The sequence below is a fragment of the Pongo pygmaeus genome, chromosome X, assembly GCF_028885625.2.
Source record: "Pongo pygmaeus isolate AG05252 chromosome X, NHGRI_mPonPyg2-v2.0_pri, whole genome shotgun sequence".
In the NCBI taxonomy this organism is placed as follows: domain Eukaryota; kingdom Metazoa; phylum Chordata; class Mammalia; order Primates; family Hominidae; genus Pongo; species Pongo pygmaeus.
This window is the reverse complement of record NC_072396.2, coordinates 17,622,479-17,639,612: the sequence shown is the minus strand read 5'-3', so window position 1 is coordinate 17,639,612 and position 17,134 is coordinate 17,622,479. Positions and strand designations below refer to the sequence as shown.

General features: G+C 43.9%; 1 protein-coding gene across 6 annotated transcripts in view; it reads right to left on the bottom strand.

Moving 5' to 3' along the window:
* REPS2 (RALBP1 associated Eps domain containing 2) overlaps positions 1-17,134 on the bottom strand; it is a 214,503-nt gene that overhangs the window by 19,115 nt on the left and 178,254 nt on the right. For all 6 annotated transcript variants that reach the window (XM_054471913.1, XM_054471914.1, XM_054471916.2 and 3 more), the window contains one exon: positions 938-1,021. In XM_054471913.1, the coding sequence (XP_054327888.1) occupies positions 938-1,021 (84 nt within the window). The remainder of the gene's footprint in view (positions 1-937; positions 1,022-17,134) is intronic.

Genomic DNA, 17,134 nt, shown 5'->3' with positions numbered 1-17,134 from the left:
CCATCCTGGCTAACACGGTGAAACCCCGTCTCTACTAAAAATACAAAAAATTAGCCGGCCTGGTGGCAGGCGCCTGTAGTCCCAGCTACTCGGAAGGCTGAGGCAGGAGAATGGCGTGAACCTGGGAGCTTGCAGTGAGCCGAGATCGCGCCACTGCACTCCAGCCTGGGCGACAAAGCGAGACTCCATCTCAGAAAAAAAAAAACAAAAAACAAAAAACAAAAAAACCTAAGCTTTGGAAGTTTTTAAAGGTCTTAGTCATATGCTCATCATTCTCCTATCCCCAATTCCTACACAAAGTCAAGAAAAAGAGCCACAGTGTATTCTGGAAGGACACAGTTGGCCTGCTTCTTTGGAGGACTCTACCTCACCTGTGCTCCTGAGCCCAAGGCCCACTCTCTCTGAAGGGAGAAGAGCCTGGGAGAAGGACAAGAAGAGGGTGAGGAGATGAATGGAGAGCATGATGAGTGAGGGGTACTTACTGAGCAAATTACAGGTGACCCAATGGCATGGCTGGGCAGATGCCAGGTGAAAATGCCACGATGCAAGAGGAAACCACGGTACAAAGACCAAAAAGGAGAGACTACCCCACCCCAAGAGGTATTCACAGAGGCTTAGCAGGTGGATGGGGTTTTGCTAAAGACATCTGTCCCTCCCCACAGCCCTTTTAGCTCTTGCCATAAACAAGGCCACCATGTTTAGCTGGGGGGCTAAGGAGGTTGAGTATGTACTGTCATGTACAAAATGCATCAAAGGGTCAAGCCCAGGAATCTTCAGGACCCCAATCTTCACAAAGAACCCACATTCTAGGAAATCTGGATCACTGACATTCATTTCAGGACACAGAAACCTTAAAACAATAGATCAGCTAATAGAGATAAGAAGCCCGGGGTGGGACTCGCAACGCCATCTGACAGCATCCTCAGGCTGACCTTACCTTCTTTGCTGGACTACTTTCTGCAGCCTGGGATGGGGCTCTGCTCAGCTGTGGGAGTAATTCAGCCTCCGACACTTGTTCAGACTGTAGCAAGAGATCAGAGAGAAGACAGAAATGCAAAAACACAATCACCTAAATATATAATAAAGAGCACTTAGGAAGATAGTCACCAAGTGAAAACTGATTTAGGCCAAGTTGCAGCCAAGAATGCTTACGTCTGCTGATCCTTGGGAAAAACCTCCCATAGATGCTGCTATTAACCTTCCCATCCCTCCTTCCCAGATTGTTCAATCTTAGGAAAAGGAATCATGGGAATTTCTTCTGTAATTGAACATATGTATTGCTAAAAAACTAATGCTTCGCAACAACAAACTCTAAAAATAACAAGGCTTATCAGAAAAACAGGGTTGAAAACAAGATTTTAACTTGACCACCAACAAAAACAATCATCATCATTAAAAACACTGATTTTTTTAAATGTTAAATTTCTAATAAAGAAATACTCTATGAGCAGTGTGAAGAAGAAGAGGTAAGAACTATCCCCCCAGGCCAACCAAAGCCCACGCGCTGCTGCATCCCTGGATCCAGCACCTACATTCCACTGCAGTCGCTGCCACCATGCCCAAGAGAAAGGCTGAAGGGGACACTAAAGGAGATAAAACCAAAGTGAGAACAAACTACACAGAAGATCTGCAAGGTTGTCTGCCAAACCTGCTCCTCCAAAGCCCAAGCCTAAAGAGGCCCCTGCAAAGAAGGGAGAGAAGGCAAAGGGGAAAAAGGAAAAAGCCCATGCTGGCAAGGAGGGGAATAACTGCAGAAAATGCAGAGGCCAAAACAGAGCAGGTACAGAAAGTTGAAGGCGCTGGGGATGCCAAGGGAAGTGTGTGCATTTTTGATAACTATGTATTTCTGGTGACTGTGCAGTTTGAAGCATTATTTTTTTATTAAGTTTTATAAAAATGCAGAATTGTTTTTATGTTTTTATTTTAAGCCATGTTGTTAGCACACCGAACACATCATTGTTGTTTTATGGAGAAGGGGTATATGTCACTAATAGAATGTCTCTGAGGCCAGGCACGGTGGCTCATGCCTGTAATCCCAGCACTTTGGGAGGCCGAAGCAGGCGCATCACCTGAGGTCAGGAGTTCGAGACCAGCCTGACCAACATGGCGAAACCCCGTCTCTACTAAAAGTACAAAAATTAGCTGGGCATGATGGTGGGTTCCTGTAATCCCAGCTACTCAGGAGGCTGAGGCAAGAGAATCACTTGAACCCGGGAGGCGGAGGTCGCAGTGAGCCGAGATCGTGCCACTGCACTCCAACCTGGGCAATAAGAGCGAGACTTCGTCTCAGGAAAGAAAAAAAAAATAATAATGTCTATGAAGCTGGACTGATGTGGAGAAAACACCTTTCCCTTCTAGTTTTGAAAGACATCTTCTTGGCTCCCAGAAAGAGGGACTGTCTGACGTTGACACACACAGTCACCTTCACACAAAGGCCTTGTGGTGTAGAGAAACAAATTCCTCTTTATGTCCCCCTCTCCCTCTCTGCCTTCAGTATACACTTAACTCCCTCAAACCCAGATACCTGTTGGGGTCTGGCCCCCAATAACTGGTTACCAGTCAGGCTGGCAATCTGGACTTTCCAGCGAGAACCTTGAAAGACCCGTGTTCTGTTTCTAGATTGTGGATCTTCAGATAAATTCTGCCATTTTCATTTCACTTCCTGAAAGTCAGGGTCAGCTCATGAAAAGTTGTTAAACAGCACGTTGAATGTGAAATGTCAACCCTCAACTCTGAACTTTCCCTCTTCAGGGTACCAAATGAAGACTTCATTGGGTTTTACCATGGCTTTCTGATTTTGGAAGTCCATTGAAGGAGGGAATCTGAAAGTTGTATACTGTTAATGATTGTCGCTCATGTCCTGCCTGAAATACCATGATTGTTCACAAAAAGTATCTTTAATAAAGCTGGACACAGTTTGGAAAAAAAAAAAAACACTCTAGTAAATATGACCCTTCTTAAAAAAGGAAAGGGGACTGTGGTCGAAGGAGTTATCAGAAGGGTCGAGGGTGCTGAGTGGGATGGAATCAGTGACTAAACTCACCAAGATTGGCAAGGAATGTCCCCAAAGCACTTCAAGACAGAGTGGGTACCAATCAGTCAAGTGGAAGAACACAGGGTGACTGCGCCTCATGAGCAGCTCTCTATGTCCCCCATTTCCCCCAGTCTTCTGCCTTCAGGTGTGTTAGTCTGCTTTCAGCCACTAGCAGCCAGTGATGCCAAAACATTCATGTGCTGAGAATGAACTCTACATATGAACCAATGTGACTTCTACATCATACTGACACCAGTCATCTACTGACCCACAGATAATCCTCATTACAGAAACACACATTGTAGCACAACAAACTGACTTAGTATGCCCACTTCATCCCTAACCTGGCCTTCTCTAACCTCCTTCAGAGCATGGCTTCTTCCTCTGACTCCACTGAAATGGCTAGTTCCCAAGGGCTCTAACATACCCCCATTTAACACGTTATTGCTACCTCTTCTCGTCTTCTCTTCATTGATCTTCTGCCCAGTATAGCACCTTTGACTATCTTTTTTAAACTCCTGCCCCTGGCATCTGAGAAGACGCAATCTCTTAACTGTAGTCATTCACTCTTTTTCCTGTTTTGACTCCTCTTATCCCTCAAATGTAGGATTTCTCAAGGTTCTGTCTTTAGTTGCTCCACCCATTTTTCCCTCCCTGTTCATTCTCTCCCAGGGTAATCCCATCTGTTCCTACATTTTATTCCAAGCAATTCCCCATCTCCTCTAAATCCACTATGCAAGCACTCAATATTCCTGACTTCTAGTTCCAACTAGTTCTTATAGCTTTCTCCCTTCCATTAAAGGTAACTATATTGTTGTTGTTACTAATAGGTACTATGATGCACACAGCACTTACTGTGTGTCATACATTGATCAAAGGGCTTTGCATGGATCATTGCAATTCATCATCACAGCCCTAGGAAGTAGTTATTATCCCTATCTTATTGGTGAAGAAATTGAAGATCAAGAAGTTAAGGAACTCACCCAAAATCACACAAATAGCAGAGTCTGAACACAGGCCTTGATTTCCAAAGCTAAGCTTATAACCACTATGCCATACAGTCTCAGGTACTCTCAGGCCTGAGTGTTACTCATTCAAGACATATTTATTAAGCAGCTACTACTGGCAGGCCCTGTGCTAGCACTGGCACTCAAGGATGAACAAGATACAGATCGTGCTTAAGAGAAGCTTGAAGTCTAGTGGGAGCAACAGGGAAATGACAAAGCCAACTTGCTTCAGTGGACTGTGGAGGGCAAGTATGGAGAATACAGAAGCACCCAGTCTCATGGGTCGGCAAAGACTCAGGAGCAGGTGATGTCTCAGCTGAGGCCTGGACTAAAAGAGAAACGTGTGGGAATGGTGAGAAAGACCCAAAAGTAAGTTCACAAAGGGCCTCCTATGCTCCAACATCCATAATTTCAGCCAGAGCTACCACAAGAACACTAAGGTCAATCCCCAAGATGGGAAACACAGGAGAAGCAGGAGTGAGGGGGAACTCATCTTTAGGCAGACTGAGTTTGAAGTACCTGGGAAACAACCAAGCAAAGCTGTCCAGGAGCCATTCACTGCCAGGAGTCTAGGGAACACAAGCCCTCACCCTGCTTTCCCTGGAGGTTCATACAAATGGACGCATACTCCAAGCTCTATGAGCCAAAAGTCAGTTTTATTAACAGCTGAATGAGGGCCCAGTAACCACCTGAATGCAGGGCCTCCTGTGAACCACGGTGAAGAATGCAACTTGAACCTGAGGTTCCTTCTTGCCTTTTACCTAGAAATCTATTGCTTGGAAGGTAATATATGTTCTGGCCCAAGTCTACGCATGCAGCCTCCTGCAGGGACCACAGGTATGCAGCAATATCTTGCAGCAGGCAGGCAGAGAGAGGATAATAATTTCAGGCTCTCTGCCTTTCAGTTAGTTGGTTCTCCTCCATCATCAGGTGGACAGAGAAGTGTTTGCTCTACCACTCCATTCCCTGGTGAGATGAGCAAAGTCTCCTTGTGGAAATATCGAAGGAGATGATAAATGGACCCTTTTTCAACATAAATGAGGATTCCAAAGCACAGCACAGTGTCTTTGTTATTGCCTCCTTTTCTCTTAAACATCTCTAAAAACACAAACAATAGGGTGGGGAATGAGGAAGCAGCTGTGAGATGTGTCTTAAAATGTGTTTCATTTGCAAATTTACCTTCCTGAACTCGTATGCAAGGGCCTGGGTTTTCCAGCTCTATGTCTGGTAACAGACCACTGCATGGTGTTATGTCAGGCTAAATCTGACCATCAATCCCCTAAATTGATCCATCTATCAAGCATTTGGAGGAGCGAATCTCAGGAGGGACCTGGAACACAGGCATTAGGAAGGTCCCAGAATAAGGCACAGCCTTGACAGAGCCAGACATTATCCCAGGAAAAGAGATGGGCAAAGATAACCGGCTGTGTGATAAGAAAAACTAAAGATGAGATTTAGGCATGTAAAAGACCCTCTTCACAATAAGCTTTCCTTCATAAAAATAGTTTGAGGCTTATGTTAGGCTTGGGGTGTGGAAAGTAGAATAAGGTGGGGAGGTTTCTTTGCTATTTCTTGAGACTTTTCTAAGTTACCAACTTTGGAAGAATGATAATCCAAGAAAACAGGGGGCCTCAGTGGTTCGCTTCCTCCTCTGTGTATTTGGGGTCACGGGGAACAACTCTGCCAACATGATAATATGGCTTTGTCCAAAAGTTTTGGTTTTCTGAACTGAAATTCAGTGACTGATTCTTGTGGGAAAAAAACAGATATATGGATTACAATTAATATAACAAATGGCAGTTCTGCCCTCATGGTTCCATGTGTAACAACCTGTACCCAGTCAGGATGTGACAAACCAGGAAAATGTACTTTTAGCAAAGAGCTCACTGAAATGTGAGCTAAAGTTCCTTTTAAAAATATGTATCTAATATTGTAATATTAATACTTCCTTATTCACAAATGGCAAATATACCTTCACTCTAATTTTGCAATGAAAATCCTGGACTTAGTGCTGCCACTCATGATGTGGCAAACTGTCCTGGGTCTTTGACCATTCCCATGGTTAATGGGACAATATGATCCCTGCTGAGCTGGCTTCCCAGAAATGGACACAGGTCCAGAGAGGCTAAGCATTTCTATGCATTCATTTATTCAATTACACAGATATTTCTTTCGTACCTCTGGTATGTCAGGGACCATGGTAGGTGCTCGGGACATGGGTAGGGGGAGGCCCACTGTAGTAGGTGCTGTGTTGGCCCCACCTGGGTCACCTTTCCCTGGCTGGCACACCATCCCCCAGCTGCTCTGAGTGTTAGCTACTGAGGACTCACAGCCACCCTCTTCTCTAGAGACTTATTCTCAACTAATGGGAGCCTACCTCCCACCCCCACCTCCAGCAGCCTATAATGACTGACCTAGAGAAGGATATAAAAGGCCAGTCCCCTGTCTCAAACAGGGTTAACTCTATTATGCAATTAGGTACCAGAATCCTGCCTGTGTGGATCAGGTCAAGGTCATATTTTATCTGAGACTATATCATTGCTTGGCTCCTTCCCCTTCCCTACTTTTCTTCCCTCTCCTCCTTCTAGGTTTTTTCCTAAGAGCACTCCTTCAACAAATCACTTTTCAAGAATCCTCATCTCAGGTTCTGCTTCTAGGGAAGCTGACCTGAGACACTATGCAACGTACTCCCAGAAGAGGGGACTGAAAGCACTCTAGTATGCTCCTCCTTGTTGTCTCTGTTTCTATCTCTATCTCTCACTCTCATATCACTTGTTCTGGAGACAGTCAGCTGCCACATTGTGAGGACACCCAAGCAGTCCTAACAAGGGGTCCATACAGCAAAGAAGTGAGGCCTCCTGCCAACAGCCCTGTGAGTGAGCCATCTTAGAGGTGCATCATCAGCTCCAGTTAAGCCTTCAGATGACTGCAGCCCTGGAAGACATCTTGACAGAAGCCTCACGAGAGGATGTAACCCAGAAACACCCAGCTAAGTCACTCCCAAGTTCCTGACCCAAAGAGACTGTGAGTTCGTAAATGTCGGTTGTTTTAAGTTTCTGGGGGGACAAAAAGGCATCCTGATATATCTAGAATTTAGGGACTTGCAGGGTGGAGGAAGGGTGAGGAGTCAGGAGAAAAATGGGAGAGCTGAAGCTGGAGAAGGGCAGCAGGGGGTAACACATGGTTTCCCAGACCTGGTTTGTTCTGGGTCATTTGCTAGACACTCAACACCATCCCCCATTTCCATGCCCTTCTCTACGCCACAGCAGGCAGAAGGCTGGAAATATCTACTCCTTTTCTTAAGTAACTAATTCCTTAAATTAAATCTCTTCCAGTAGGAAATACCAGGAGTAGTTTCTGTTTGCCCAACCAGACTGACACACATCCATCCTGAGGATCTGAGTTTAGCCTGAGGGCCACAGGGGCCACTGAAGGATTTTAAGTAAGGAATCAATCTGACTAGATTTGTATTTTACAAAGGTTATTCTAGATCCAGTGAGTAAAAAGGACTAGAGGCAACTCATACCTGGGGAAAAGGAACCTAATTCGAATGCTGAAAAAGAAAAGATGATGGTCATCTAGGCCAGGTTGGTAGGAATGGGTTTGGGTTGACTTAAGAGCTACTCAGACTGGAAATTGAAGACACCCTTGGCCATTTTTGGAATGTTGTGAGTGAAAGAAAAGATAAGGACATATGGAACCCAGGTTTGGATCTTGGATAATGGGTAAATGGTTGAGAGATAAAGTAGTTTAAAGCAAGAGGCAGGAATGATGGCAGTATGGAAACACAATAAAATTAGGCAGATTTATCATAAAGCAGTGCTAGAACAACCCATGTGTATCTTCTTCTAGTAGCATCTCTGAAAGGGGGTACCAGGAAGCACCAGTTTCATGAATTGTCTAGAGCAGGGATTAGCAAACCTTTCTGCAATGGGCAGATAGCAAATATCTTAGGCTTTGAGGGCCAGACTACCTCTGTAGCCACTCTGCAACTCTCCTGTTGTGCTAAAGCAGCTACAGACAATACGATGAATGGGCACAACTGTGTTCCAATAAACTTTATTTACAAAAAAAAGTGGTGGGATAGATGAGGCCTATGAGCCATAATTTGTCAGCCCCTGGCCTAGGGGGAAGAAGAATCTACAGATAAGCTTAGGAAACACTGCCTGGTCTATCTCCCCCTTGGAGATTCACTGAGCACATAGAACATTACACACTCTGAAATTCTGAAAGGAAGTCACTTGCCTTTGCATAGCCCATCAGTTCCCAAATTTATTTGGTTTCATCTCCTTATTCTCATGTAACTTCTATTAACATCCTGAAGAACTAATCTTCTGTGGAACATACTTTGAGAAACACTGACTATAGACTGGATTTTAGAGGAACAAAGGAAGAACATTCTATTTGACTTGAATGCCAAATGCCATATTCCACACCTAACCCTTGGGGAGGTGCATTCTCCACTGTGGTTGGCAGATCCAACTCCAGGGGCCCCTGTTGCACTCCCCTCCCCTCTCGCTTTGGCTTAGAGTATGGAGGCAGGGTGAGAATGAGGTTGTTGCCTGGCCAGAAGGGGGTCCCTTCTCCCTGTGGTAGCAGCTGTTGCTGCTGCCAACTACTTCTCTGTATGAATTTATTTACAGGGCTCCTTTAAAACCTCCTGGACAAAAACACAATAAAAATAGTTAATTATAATAGTTTAGGCAGATGAACATGACATTAATAAATTATGCATTTTTTAAGGAGTTTAAAACAGTATGTCTCAGATTCCAGTTCTACTGAAGCAGGTTAGCTTTACAAAGGTCCCACTGGTCCCATCTGAGTCCAGGTACTCGTCACACTTATCACCTGGGCCACTGCAAAGACTTCACTGGGTCTTTTTCCAGCCTTCAGTTCTAGTGCAGTCTGATCCACCCTGTACACCACCGAGAAATTAATCTTGTAAAGCACCATCTAATCAAAATGCTTTTTCTCAAAGCCCTTCACTGGCTCCCTAAGGCCTATGGCACAAAACACAATCCCTCAGCCAGTTAAAGGTCTTCCATCCTCTGGCTCCAATTTACCTCTGCAACATAACTGGGTTAGTTCGCCCATATGGAACCTGCTCCAGGCATACAGGTATTCCCCAAATCTTCAAGCACATCAGAAGTTTCTCCCCAACTTAATTATGTTTGTTCTAGACCCTCTAGCCCAGTGGCTCCCAAATATAACCGAAGCAGGATAATTATCTGGGGAACTTTTTATAAATTCAGACTTGTAGATGCTATTCCAGACTTCCCTCATCAGAATCCCTTAGGGATGGGGCATTAGAAACTTATATTTTAACAAGCACCCTAGGTGATTTTTATGTAGCCAGCCCAGATCAACTGGGAACCACTGATGGTCCAAACTCTTCATTTAAGAGATGAGAAAATCAAGTCTCCAAGGCCCTGGTCTGGGCAAGGCCACAGGTGCTCTTGCAAAACTAACTAGGCCTCTTCATTGTTTTCTCATCCATTCATCATAGAGGGAATGGGGGTATATGCCACATGGTTCTATAGATAAATATTTGCAGCTGGGCAAAAATCTTCAGCAGTAAGATTGTGTTTAAAAGTCAAATTTGCAACAAAAAAAAGTCAAATCCCACTTAAAAAATAGTCTGGCCGGGCATAGTGGCTCACGTTAGTAATCCCAGCACTTTGGGAGGCGGATCACTTGACGCCAGGAGTTTGAGACCAGCCTAGCCAACATGATGAAACCCCGTCTCTACTAAAAATACAAAAATTAGCTGGGCGTAGTGACACGCTCCTGTAATCCCAGCTATTCAGGAGGCTGAGGCACGAAAATCACTTGAACCCGGGAGGCAGAGGTTGCAGTGAGCCAAAATCTCGCTACTACACTCCACATTCCAGCCTGGGTGAAAGAGCAAGACTCTGTCTCAAAAAAAAAAAAAAAAAAAAAGTCTATCTGTAGAACTTTGCCAAGGTGTGGATAATAGGTAACTTTTTTTCTTTTAGGTTTGCAATATTGGCAGGTCAGCAAAACGAACTCAGGCTTTATCATCCAAGGATCCAGGTGGATTCCAAGAATGGGGATCACAAAGGCAGCAGCTAAATTCTAGGCAGATGAGAAGACAATCCTGCTGCTGCCTCCAGGGCCTTTCCAGCATTCTGTCAGTATTCTAAATGTCATTTGGTGCCTAGTTTTCACCTGTTCCCCATCTCCGCTGGGCAAGAACACAACAGAAAGCCATTTGCTAAACCCAGTCACAGAAGATGTAGAACCAATGGCCCAGCACACCACTGGTCCACCCCATCATTCCCCAACCAGGCTCAGAGAGAGGGGTAAATAGAGCCTCAAGAAGGTCCAAGAGACTGAATTCTCAGCAAGAATGATTACCAAAATCCATGACTCAAGTCACCTGTGAGAGACAGAACATGATAAATGAATGGTAAGCACCTGGAGGGCAGGATCTGTCTTGCTTCTCTATCATTTTCTTGATACCTAAGCTGAATGCCAGCAAACAACAGGTCCTCTAATCAATGTGTGGAATAAGCCAGCAATGAACCCAATACTGTTTCATGTTCCACTGGAGAAGAGGTCAGTAATTCATCCCTTGGTAACTGCACCCACAGAGCACAGAACAGTTACAGGATATAGGCTCTGGAGTCAAACCCAGGCTTTGCACTTGCTCGTTGTGTGAGCTGGTCACATGCTTAGTCTCTCTGAGCTGCAATTTCTTCATCTGCAAAGTGGGACAATTGACCTAACTCACAGTATTGTGAAGATTAAGCAAAATATCTGTCTAGTGTGCTAAGCACAATTACATAGTAACTGTTCAACAACAGCAGCTACTATTATCATTAGGATTAAAATTATGATTAGTTTCCCAGGCATAGTTCCTCCTACTGCAAGCAGCAGCCAATCCAACATAAGGGCATTTTCCTCCCTGCCAAACAGTTGAAAACCTAGGCTGAGAAAATGCTGGCTCCAATTTAGAATATAAGCAGATCCCACAAAGCAGGCTATCCACAGTCTAAATCTGTGCCACTGGATATTACCGCTACTAATATTGGAGGGGAGAAAATTTTAAAAATAAAAGCTCTGTCAGACTTTCATGTTTCATGGCTGCTTTAACATGGATATCTCAGGCAGTGTGCAGTGAACATCTCTGGTGGGCACCCCCCTCGGTAGACCAATCCAACACTGGAGACAGGAAAACACTGACAGAGGGGCTCAGGAACAACTTTGGTGAAAGTGGGTACCAGTGACCATAATGGGCAACTAGTTGCTGGATTCAGCAGTCACATGGAAGAATGCCTTGGGGATTCTTGGAACTCATTAGATTATGGACAACATCCATGAGACAGACCTACTGTTACAACTAAAGGACTATGAGCACTTTATTTTGGTCTAAAAGACAAATATTTTGACCATGACCTGGGTTTTGTTCTTCTATGTCCAATTTCTAGTAATGGAACAGAAATCTGAGTCAAGTCTGAACTGCACTCTCTATATCACATACCTAAAGCCATATTATAACACCATCTGCAGAGTCAACAACATGAGCCTCACAGGTAAGGTGAGCTAAAGCAGGATTCTCTGGAGACTCACGCTCCCCAGGGATGAGGTTGAAGAAAGATGCCCCATGCATGCCTCTTGCCAAACCAAAGAGACCCTTACTAAAACAGGCACCCACCAGCAGCACAATTGAAAGGCACCTCATTATGAGGCCTTTAGAAATCCTTTCTGTTGGGCCCCAATCCCTGACATATATAGGCCTGGCAATAATAACAAATGTATATACAAATTTCAAAATGCCTCAGAGCCCTGGCCTATGAACCGATATTTTATCACACTTACAATCTGAATTCCTTTCCTGGTTCCTTTGCTCTGTGTATCAGCGTGATGGAGTGTTAGAGTAACATCCTTTCCTACTTACTGATAGTTCACACTTAGACTGTGATAAATGTCCTCTTTTGGGTTGACATAGCCCTTCCTGCATGAGCCATGTCCATCAGAATAATGTGGCTTTAAAAATTTTCAATTAGAAATAGCTGGCCAGAAAGGGAGCTATAAAAATTACGTTAAGAGTTAGGAACCATCCATAAAATAAATTCAGCATTGATGAGGACGTGGAACTGGAGTGGGAACACCATTAATGGAGTGTAAATCAGTACAAACACTTTGTAAAACTGTTTGGCAGTACCTACTAAAGCTGAACATATGCCTACACCATGACCTAGAAATTCTACTCTTAGGTATATACCCAAGAGAAATGAAAACACTCATCCACTCAACAACTTGGATATGAGTGTTCACAGCAGCAGTATTCATAATTGCCCAAATCTGAAAAGTACAAAAATGTCCATCAATAGTAGAAAACAGTGTTATATTTGCACATACAATTGAATACTATACAGCAATGATCTCAATTACACACAACAGTATGAATAAATCACACAAACATCATTTAATAAAAAGCCAGACACAGAGTATATACTGCATAATTCCACTTATATAAAGTAGAACACAGGTCAAACTAATTTATGCTGTTAGAAGTCAGAATAGTGGTAACCCTAAGAATAAGAGATAGCAACTGGAAAACAGCACAAGGAGGGCTTCTGGGGTGCTAGTAATATTCTGTTTCTTGATTTGGGTGCTGATTATATGCATGTGTTCTGCTTGTGAAAATTGAGTTGCACATTAAAAATGTGCAACTTGCTTTTCTACATGCATATTATACTTCAATAAAAAGTGTTTTGGGCCAGGCACAGTGGCTCACGTCTGTAATCCTAGCACTTTGGGAGGCCGAGGTAGGCGGATCAACTCAGGTCAGGAGTTTGAGACCAGCCTGGCCAACATGGCAAAACCCCATCTCTACTAAAATACAAAAATTATCTGGGTGTAGTGGCACATGCCTGTAGTCCCAGCTACTCGGAAGGCTGAGGCAGGAAAATTGCTTGAACCCGGGAAGAGGAGGTTGCAGTGAGCTGAGATCATGCCACTGCACTCCAGCCTGGGTGACAGAGTGAGACTCCGTCTCAAAAAAAAAAAAAAAAAAAATGTTTTAAAAATCCAGTAGAGCCAATTTCCTGTAATGTCCTTAAAGTGCCACCTAGTGGCACAAGTTAAACATAAACAAGAGGGAAGTTTTGCCCCTAGCAACTTCAAGAATATGGCCCCATTTCTAATAGCACATTCTGGGATTGGGCTACAACAGTGCCCTAGACTAAAATCACTGGCATGATACATAAAGAAAAAAAGCTCTTGTTGCCTGGCACGTAGAATCCTGACACAAGGATTTAGAGGCAAGGGAAGCTATCTACCACAGAGCATGCTAGTGTTAGTGAGCCGATGATACACATTTCTTCCCAGCTCCACTTGCAGTCAGCATGGCGGGAGCATTCGCAACACAGACAGCAACAACGGCTGCAAATTGGGGCTTTCCCCCACCCCGCAGGGGAGAAGGTTTACCAACACACCACTGGGTGATACCTACAAAATTGGCTGGGCAGAGCAGGGTATTTAGGAGGAAGTTGGGAAGAAAAATTCCTTTACCCCGTTTTCTCTGGACAGGCTTGTTCTTCCTCTCCTTCAAGGATGAAGGAGTCTGGCTTCTTTTAATTATGCTTGCCAAACAGAGTTGGGGAGGCCTATCCACTGCAAGCCTTTGAAGCTGCCAGTTGTATAAAAGATACTGCTCAGAATTTTGCTAGTAAAGTCTGAAAGACAGATCATCTCGGTCAAAGGTCCTCAAGGAAAAATCAGAAACCACAGACACAGGCATATGATCCTTGAGATAAGAGCAGGAGGGTTAAAGGCTGATGGGGAGGCCTATCCATCTGTCCACTGGTTCTTCTCATTGCCATTCTTTTGATCTATGGCATGATTCTCAAGACTCCTGTTCCCCGATGGAAAAGGCTGAAGATGCCCTATGCGTGCCTCTTGCCAATTGATTCTCCTTCACATTTCCATCATTTATAGAAACAGGTGACCATCTGGATTTGGCCTGTAGGCTATAGTTTGCCAACCCCTGACATAGGCAGAGAGACAGCCCATGAAAGGTCACAGATGAGGGTAACAATGTGCTTTGACTGCAAGTGCTTTAGCGAGCCACTTCAGCACTCATTCTGGGCTGGTGGCAACTAATTTCTAGCTATCTGGAGTCTGTTCTGTGTTTGCCAACTAGACCCCACCTCTGTTTCACTAGGCCTGTGGTGATGATAATTATAACAGCTAAATGTTATTGAGGGTTGACTATGGCACCAGGCATCATTCTAAGTGCTTTAGAGATCTTCACTCATTTAATCATCATAACCCTATGAAAATGGATACTACCATGATCCCCAGTTTACAGATGATGAAATTGAGGCACAGAGAGACTAACTTGCCCAAAGTCACAAAGCCAGTAAGAGGCAAAGATAGGATTTGAAACCCCAAGCCCATGCTCTTAAATCCTCTGTCAGGCTGCCTCCCTGAGCCCAACCCCTGGTTGTCCTCCATTGTCCTTTCCCATTAGCACAGTAGCACATTTGGGCATCCTCCCAATCCACATCTGCTCCTCCCCTGACCCCCTCAGGAGTGCTTCCTTAAAGTCACAGTGTGGGCCGTGCACAGTGGCTCACGCCTGTAATCCCAACACTTTGGGAGGCCAAGGCAGGTGGATCACAAGGTCAGAAGTTCCAGACCAGCCTGGCCAACATGGTGAAACCCTATCTCTACTAAAAATACAAAAATTAGCTGGACGTGGTGGCATGTGCCTGTAATCCCAGCTACTCGGGAGGCTAAGGCAGGAGAATTGCTTGAACCCGGGAGGCGGAGGTTGCAGTGAGCCAGAATCGCGCCACTGCACTCCAGCGTGGGCAACGGAGCAAGACTCTTTCTCAAAAAAAAAAAAAAAAAAAAAAAGTCACAGTGCGATAGGGGACAGCAGAGAAGAGAAATGAGGACTCCATTGCTCAGAAACCTAGAAAACCACCATAACTGGGCCCCCCAGGGGAAAACTGGGCTATATTGTTAGTTATTAGAAACATGGTGACCAGTTTATTGCCTACAACCTGTGTCAATAAAGCATTAAGAAATGGGTTTAAATGAGACATACAGAAAATGACTCAGTTGTAAGAACCATGAGAGACTATAGAATAGATAGTGTTGGGCATGACTGCTGTGAGAGGGTGATGCAGGATAAAGGAGCTACAGGATAAGGATCACATCACAATCTTTGTGCTCCTATAGTTCTCAGCAAACTGTGGGCCTACAGTGAGCACATTCCGTTAACATCTGATGAAATGATTAGATGAATCTATGGCATCTTCCAGAAGAATGATACCAGCAGAGTGAGCTTTATATAATATAACAATAGCATGGGCATAATATAATGAGGAAGAACCTAAGAAAGAAAACAAGTCACCAGAAGTGAGTTAAAGCTAATTTTTAACTAGTTCCATAAAATAAAATGCATCCCTGACAAAGATAGTGTGTCAGTTTGATTGTTAATAAAGTAATTGTGAGACGTGGTTTCACAGCACAGCATAGTAGTATAGTAGGAGCTGGCACACTGAGGCTAAATAGCCAAGGTAGGAATCATAGCCTTAACTCTTTCTTTCTGTCAGTGACCTCAAGCAAGTTGCTGAGGTTCTCTGTGCCTTGTTTACTTATCTGCAATGTTAGGATAGCAATAGAACCCACCGCACGTGGTTGTTGTGAGGCTTAAATCAGTTCATATTTGTAAAGCATCTAGAAGAGCATCGGGCACTCTGTTGAAGTGCTTGATAAATTAATAAAATACATGAAGAATCGCAAAGCCTCTATGGTTTGTGTACTCTTAAAATCAATTTTGAAATGCATAAATAATTATTTATTATGCAAAATAATAAATTCCCTTTTAGGGGGTAGAATAAGGGTTACCCTTGGCCTTTTGCTACGTCAAATATGGCCCACAGACCAAATGTGAAGGCCATTTTGGCTAAGATGAATGTAAGTCTACACTGGGGAAGGCACTTTAAAAATAAGCATTTGAGATTAATGTAGGAAAGAGTTCACGTTTAGAAAATTATTGGTGGGCACAGAGTGTAGAAATTTAATCAACTTTTACTTAGCAGATCTACAGTTAATTTTTGTGATGTATAGTGAATGATTTTTCTCTCTCTACATGCTTATTAAATTTCTAGCACTTCCCCAGAAACCTTTTCCAGCCCTTTTCTTCTACAGCAGGCTGGCTTACTTACCAACTGCGAGGCCCAAGTAGTTAACTTCTGCTCACTGAATCTCAACTTCCCCTTCCATAAAATGATATGCAATGACAGATGTGAGAGTGTCAGCATGAAGTGTTAAAATTTAAAAGACTCAGTCCCACTCAGAAGCAAGATAAAGGTCCCTGTGGGGCCAAATCACAAAGTGGTAGGTCAGGCAGAGGGTGCAGAAGCAGAGGCAGCTGAGAGCTCCTAATAACAGGAATTTAAATATCCCGCATGAATCATTAAAAAGTCAGGAAACAACAGGTGCTGGAGAGGATGTGGAGAAATAGGAACACTTTTACACTGTTGGTGGGACTGTAAACTAGTTCAACCATTGTGGAAGTCAGTGTGGCGATTCCTCAGGGATCTAGAACTAGAAATACCATTTGACCCAGCAATCCCATTAGTGGGTACATACCCAAAGAATTATAAATCATGCTGCTATAAAGACACATGCACACATATGTTTATTGTGGTACTATTCACAATAGCAAAGACTTGGAACCAACCCAAATGTCCAACAACGATAGACTGGATTAAGAAAATGTGGCACATATACACCATCGAATACTATGCAGCCATAAAAAATGATGAGTTCATGTCCTTTGTAGGGACATGGATGAAGCTGGAAACTATCATTCTCAGCAAACTATCGCAAGGACAAAAAACCAAACAGCGCATGTTCTCACTCATAGGTGGGAATTGAACAATGAGAACACATGGACACAGGAAGGGGAACGTCACACACCGGGGACTGTTGTGGGGTGGGGGGAGGGGGGAGAGATAGCATTAGGAGATATACCTAATGCTAAATGACGAGTTAATGGGTGCAGCACACCAACATGGCACATGTATACATATGTAACAAACCTGCA